The 6,000-nt window shown below is 44.7% G+C and overlaps 1 protein-coding gene across 1 annotated transcript in view; it reads right to left on the bottom strand.

The window, feature by feature from the left end:
- Positions 1–928: 928 nt before the first annotated feature.
- GNB1 (G protein subunit beta 1) overlaps positions 929–6,000 on the bottom strand; it is a 107,227-nt gene continuing 102,155 nt past the window's right edge. The window contains exons 10-12 of the mRNA XM_036745073.1: positions 4,985–5,201; positions 3,020–3,135; positions 929–2,734 (exon numbers count right to left, since the gene is read on the bottom strand). Coding sequence (XP_036600968.1) covers positions 3,029–3,135; positions 4,985–5,201 — 324 coding nt within the window. The 3' untranslated portion in view covers positions 929–2,734; positions 3,020–3,028. The remainder of the gene's footprint in view (positions 2,735–3,019; positions 3,136–4,984; positions 5,202–6,000) is intronic.

The following is a 6,000-nucleotide window of genomic DNA, read 5'->3' as shown; positions in this document are numbered from 1 at the left end:
GAGCTGCTCGGGCTCAGGCTGTCAACCCCAGGAAGGGGCCAAGGGGGCTGTCAATCATCTGCACAGCCCCAGGTATTCTATTTGCCCCACCAAAATCGAAACTTCCCCCAGCCCCCTGGAAGGAAGGCTCTTTTCTGGGGTGGGGTCTCCTCCATGGAAACAGTCATGAAGTTCTGGTTTTTCTGCTGCACGTTTCTAATCCCATCTGGCATGTCAATTTTCCCTTGGATGACCTGCAATTCCAGGAGAACCCCCTGCCAGCATACCCTTTTGTGGTATTTTGAAAATGAATGGGCACCTTGCAGGCAGACCCAGCCGCCGGCCAGCTTCCCGGACTGCAACAATCCAGGCACGGACACGTGGACATTCGCCCCTATTGAGCACATCCCTCATTTCCGGATCAATTATTTAAGTCCCAACATGAGCCTCAAGATGACTTAGCAAAGTCACTTTGTCTAGTCTGTTTAGTGTGCTGGGAGGGGTTACTGCCCTTTCCCCATCTTCCTTTTTTTGCAGAACTATTTTTATTTCCACATTTTCAAGCTGCCTTTGGCACAGACACTTGTGTCCCTTTACATGGGGTTTTAGTCCCAGCTAAATCAATAGAAACTTACCCTCAGGAATGGGGAAAGCCTGAGTTCCGTTTCTTCGTAGATATTCTAGGGGCAAGGGGGAGAAAGGAAATGGGGAAAAAGTCAAGGGGCAGAAGCCTACCAGAGTGTGCTCGGCTGGTGTGGCCTGGCCTTCTCCTGAACCGTGGCTCCCATCTCCCACCTTAGTAACCGCTGACTACCCTTCCCTTTTCAGGGGTATACAAGACAACCATTGCCAGTCCAGCAGCCCGGCCAGGCTGTTGCACTCCCAACCTGAGGCTGTGGGATGGGGAGGGCAGCAGACTCACAAATAACCAGTCACATCCCAAACCCCCTCATGTCAAACTGCTTTATTACATCTTAAATAACAGTACATTTTAATATAGTATCTATCTTGCATCCAGCTTCCTTGCAGTACACTGACTTTAAAATTAAATACAAAAGGTGAAAAGGGGCACGGGGTGTGGAGAGCTCTACCAGGGATTCATGGAGAAAGAACGGGGGCTGGGGGCGGGTGGGGGACAAAGAGAGGTTTCTTTTTTTTTCTTTTTGCCAAGTCCAGGCCTAACGCACGATTACAGCACATTTTTGTACAGAATGTTGCAGAAAAAACAGAATGGAGAGAAGCCACTACAGCTGCTAAGGAGGAGCACTTCTGGATACATGAGAAGGGAGGAGAGTTAACAGAACGATCTACTGTCCAGACGCTGCTGCGTAATATTTTATTATTTGAAAAGAAAACCAGGAAAGCCTGGTCATTACAAAAAGGACCATTCGCTGCCAAGGACTCCTTCTACCAGGGGGTGGGGCTCTGAAGGGCTAACTGATAGAGGGTGGTCCCCAGGAACCTCCGCCAGCAACCGTCCGGATGGGCCGAAAACCGACGGTGGGAGTCGGCTGGCGGAGGGAGTTACGGCTACTCCCGAGCGATCCCTCAGGGGCTTGTGCACAGAGTAGCAACAAGAAGTAAGTAGAGCGGCAATGGTTACAACTTTAAACAGGTTATTTCTGAAAAGAAAAAAAAACACCTAAGGACTTAGTCCTATATGCATTTTTTTGTTTTGTTTTTTTGTTTTTAGCATTTCTACAGCATGCGATTCTAAGAGTAAACCCACCCAAAATGGCAAACAATCAAAAATTGGTTTTAACTTAGAAAGTTCAAGATCATTATTTTCAAAACATTGATTTGTACATCATTTCATACACAAAGAATTGACTGACTATCCAAGCACAGGACAGGCATCTCTCTTGAAAATCGAGGTTCCTGATAGTTGGGGGTGCTGGGTAGTGTTAGGGTATATGAACCGCCCTCCAACTGCACAAAGAAACCCAAAGGAGATAAAAACTGAACTGACGGGGAGAGAGGAGCAGAAGGGTAAAGAAACAGGGGGACGGGCCGGAGTGAACTACTCACAAAAGGGGAAAGGTTCTCGAAACAAGCGTTCAATACCATTAACAGCAGGTGTGTGCTTGGTTGCCTTACTTCTCTATACGCCATATTTTTGTGCAGCAACAATTATCTGAGACGCCAGACAAAAAATAATAAAAAAATCAGGGACTAAATTTACATCATTAACAATCCCAGAGAGGCTGGGCAGGACCCTCTTGTTTGCTTCATAATTGACCGTAAAGTAATCTAGTTAAAAAAGGAAATCAGAAGGTTTTCAAAACCCTGCTACAAACACGACGTTAAATTTTGAAACCGTTATGAGATAAAACAAAGTCCTCAACTTGGTGTGTTCACAAAACAGGATCACTGGTCTAAACTTTAAATAAAAGACAGTGAGAATCAGCTGTGGGCCTGTTTCCTAATTACTCAGGCTTCCCTTCCGGCGAACGTTTTTATTAATAGTATTTCCTTTTTATATTCGTTCAAGACAAAAAAAAAAAAAAAAGAAAGCGATGACAATGGTCCCAAAGGAATGCACAATTTGTTTGTTTACAACCACAGAGATTCTTCTTGTAGAGGGGATTGTGCTCTTTGTTTCAGCAATAGGTGAGGGGAAAAAGATCTTGCCCTTTGGAAGTTCTGAGGGAGACGTGGGGGTGTCCGAGTTAGTATAATTGGGCTGGATATGCCATCACGGTGACTCTTCCAAGGTCGGAATGGTCTTCCAGTCATGGTGGAGTCCATCTGTTATCTTAGAAAAGGAGTTCAGAGAAGCATTACAAACCTGAGACTTACTCTACAGTCAGCAATTTTACTGCCTAGGTGGAAAGACAAAAATCTTCCTGGGGGTAAAAAAACCAAACCCACCTACATGCACCTGTCTGCCCCTCTACAGATTTCTGGTCTACTGCTAAGTTATTTTCAAGTAACTTTACTATTACACGGTCAAATCACCAGTTATAACTTAAAAACAAATCAACAACTAGGAGAATGAGATGGTGTCCTGTGCTGGCTGAAGTCAGTGAAGCTGTAGTACCTAGAGGTGTTAGTTCCATATCTTGAGGAAACTATCCCAGGATCCTGTGGCCACTGCCATGCCATCATCGGTCACCCCCAGGCAGCTGACACGATTATCATGTCCAGCCAAAACACCTAGAAAGCAAACAGAGCTTCATTAATAGGAACCTCTAGGAAGCACACAGCTCATGCTCACGTGCTGGTACAGACCTGCCAGCTTATACATTTGACATTCCATATTCATCTCCATAAAAATCCCATCCCCTTAGAAAAGAGACAGATAGAAACGAACCCTCAAGGCACACGGCACAAGCAGGGATGACTTCATTGGTTAGGGTACATCAGATCCCGGAGGCACCTGTGGCCTTGACTTAGAGGCTTCGCAGATGAAGTCTCAGGTGAATTATACTGGTTTCACATGTCACAGAACTGTGTGTTTTACATTTACCAATCTTCAAATCGTCTACACTATTGCCCACATCCACTACCACAGGCTCATCTTGGGGGTACAAAAAGAGGGCTCTGGAAAGCCAAAAACTTTCACTATAAAGATAGAGCAGAAACTCCACTAAATAACAATCTAGTTCAAGAGGACTCAGGAGTAATTGTCTGCTCCATTTACAAAAACTCACACCTGCAGTGAGTAGGAGGAAGAATTCTGAAATAACAAAAAGTTGCCCTCAAGGTCACTGACATCACAATGATGGCTGGACTCAGTAAACTGCTACAAATATGGTGCTAGGGAGGAAATCATCATTCAAAGTAAAAAAAGATATTTGAAAAAATTAATAAAAACAACCCTTTGATTATCAAGTTATATAAACAAATTCAGGTGCAAACATCCTTTATTTGACAGTATCTCAGGAGTACTACATGTAAAAAGGAGAGCCAAGAATCCATTTATTTGTACTTGAACAAAATCTATTGGGACCGATAAATTCCAGATCAGTTAAATCTGGAGACTGACAGGCGGGTGATTAGGGGAAGCAGACCCCGCTCCCCAACCCCCACCGCCCCTCCGCCCCATTCCCCAACATGAGTCATTGGCAGAAGCAGCCGAGGGTGGTAATTGTTTCCCAGAAGCCTCAGAGACAGGCCTCTGAGCTCAGGCCTGTGGTTCCCTCTCAAGCCTCCTGCAGGCCCAGAAATGCTGTCTGTGGCTGAGCCAGTGGGGACTGGGGACAGCTGACTTTTTAAACACTCCTTATGTTTCAGGGAGTCTGAGAAATGACAGGATGGAATTTTTACTTCGATGTGGGGAACCTCATGGTGGTCGGGCCTTAGGATTCACCTTCCAACCTGGTAACAAGTTCACATTTTGGATATAAAATGTTCTTGTAATGCAAGGAAACATGAAATAGGACACCTTCCATTGGGAGCTCAGATTCACATCTTCACCATCTTTTAGAAGATGGTGTGTAGATTCAATCAGGTATTATTACCAATGAGAAGGGGATTTTAACAGAAGCTGACATGGGAGAAAGGAGGTCTGTCCTCTCCAACCCTGAGAAGACCGGGCTGGAGAGGACAGGAGAGGAGCAGATTTCTACAATCGTGTTGGGCCAGTCCGTGTCCACTCTTAGTGGTGAGGGAGTACAATGGAAGGTTACACTGTTGCCCCACCATGAATTTTATACTAAGACATTTCTATAGTAGCCCTGCAGCGGGGGTCACCTCCGCTTTCCTGGTTTTGCCTCTGACCCAACAAACCACACAACTGGAAATGTGCGTCTTAAATAAAGCAGTGCTCTGGGCACATCTTTCTTTTGCCAAGAATGGCTGCAGGCGCAGATAAGCGTGTGCTGCTGTTAACTGAGCGATACTTTTAGGCCAAAACAACCCAGACAGAGCCTTGTCTAACGTTTTAGAGCCTAATGGTACAGAATGCACATCTGGTCACACTGTGGCAATCACCAAGTGGGGTTGACAAGAACCAGAGCCCAGGGGAGGAGCTGTACATCTCCAGGGCACCTGCAAAGCCCACCTGCTCTGTCGGCTTTGAGTGCGTCCCAGACATTGCAATTGAAGTCATCGTATCCAGCCAGCAGGAGGCGGCCACTCTTGGAGAAGGACACCGACGTGATCCCACAGATGATGTTGTCATGGGAATACACCATCAGCTCCTGGTCAGCTCGGAGGTCAAAGAGCCTACAGGTGGCATCATCTGAACCTGTGGCAAATGCATTGCCATTTGGAAAGAACTAGAGAGACAAATGAGAGCCTGATTAGGTGGTGTGTTCGTCCAGAGATGATGTAAGCAAGTACTCAAAAGGAGACCCTAACTGTGCTTCATGCTGGGACTGTGGTGGGACTGAAATATTCTCCTGTAGCCCTAAGACATCTATGAATCAATCTGATACCTCCCAACATAACTTCTCCTATGATGAACAAGCCAGTGGAAAGGGGCTCAGTGAAGCTGCCGGGCATCTTGTTATAAAGTACGGTCCTACAACTGGAGAGGTTTCCTATTTAAATAGGACACTCTCCCCTCATAAAATGGAACACACTGGAATAAACTTTTTTTTTCCCCTCGAAGCATGTAAGAAGGAACAAGTGAGTCCTCTCACTGTAAAGGCTCTTACGAACAGATTACTAAAATAAGTTGTTGAAACTGGTTCCTTGGAGAAAAAAATACAACAAATGGCTACTTCAACATTTAAATATTAAAATTTTCCATACAGTTATGGTAAGAGATACAATTAAATTCCTTTAACATAACCATCACTAAATTAGATGGCTTTGGAAATGCTAGATAAAAGTGCCATTTTGGCAATTATTGGTGAAAGTGTCTAAAATGGGAGTTGTTTTCCATGACCAAAAAAGTAAAAAGTAATTTCTGAACTTCTAGTTTATTTCCCTCTGCAGCTTTCTAGGTAGTAACAGCTGACACGTTTAAAATTAAGCTGCATATTTTACTAAGAGCAAATGTGGTTAAAAGCTTTAGTGAAAAACTGAAACACACTAATAATAAATTTAGAAAATGTGGCCATTGACAGAGGG

This window comes from Trichosurus vulpecula, chromosome 2 (genome assembly GCF_011100635.1).
Source record: "Trichosurus vulpecula isolate mTriVul1 chromosome 2, mTriVul1.pri, whole genome shotgun sequence".
Lineage (NCBI taxonomy): Eukaryota > Metazoa > Chordata > Mammalia > Diprotodontia > Phalangeridae > Trichosurus > Trichosurus vulpecula.
The sequence above is the reverse complement of the archived record's forward strand: the minus strand, read 5'-3'. Positions and strand labels throughout refer to the sequence as shown.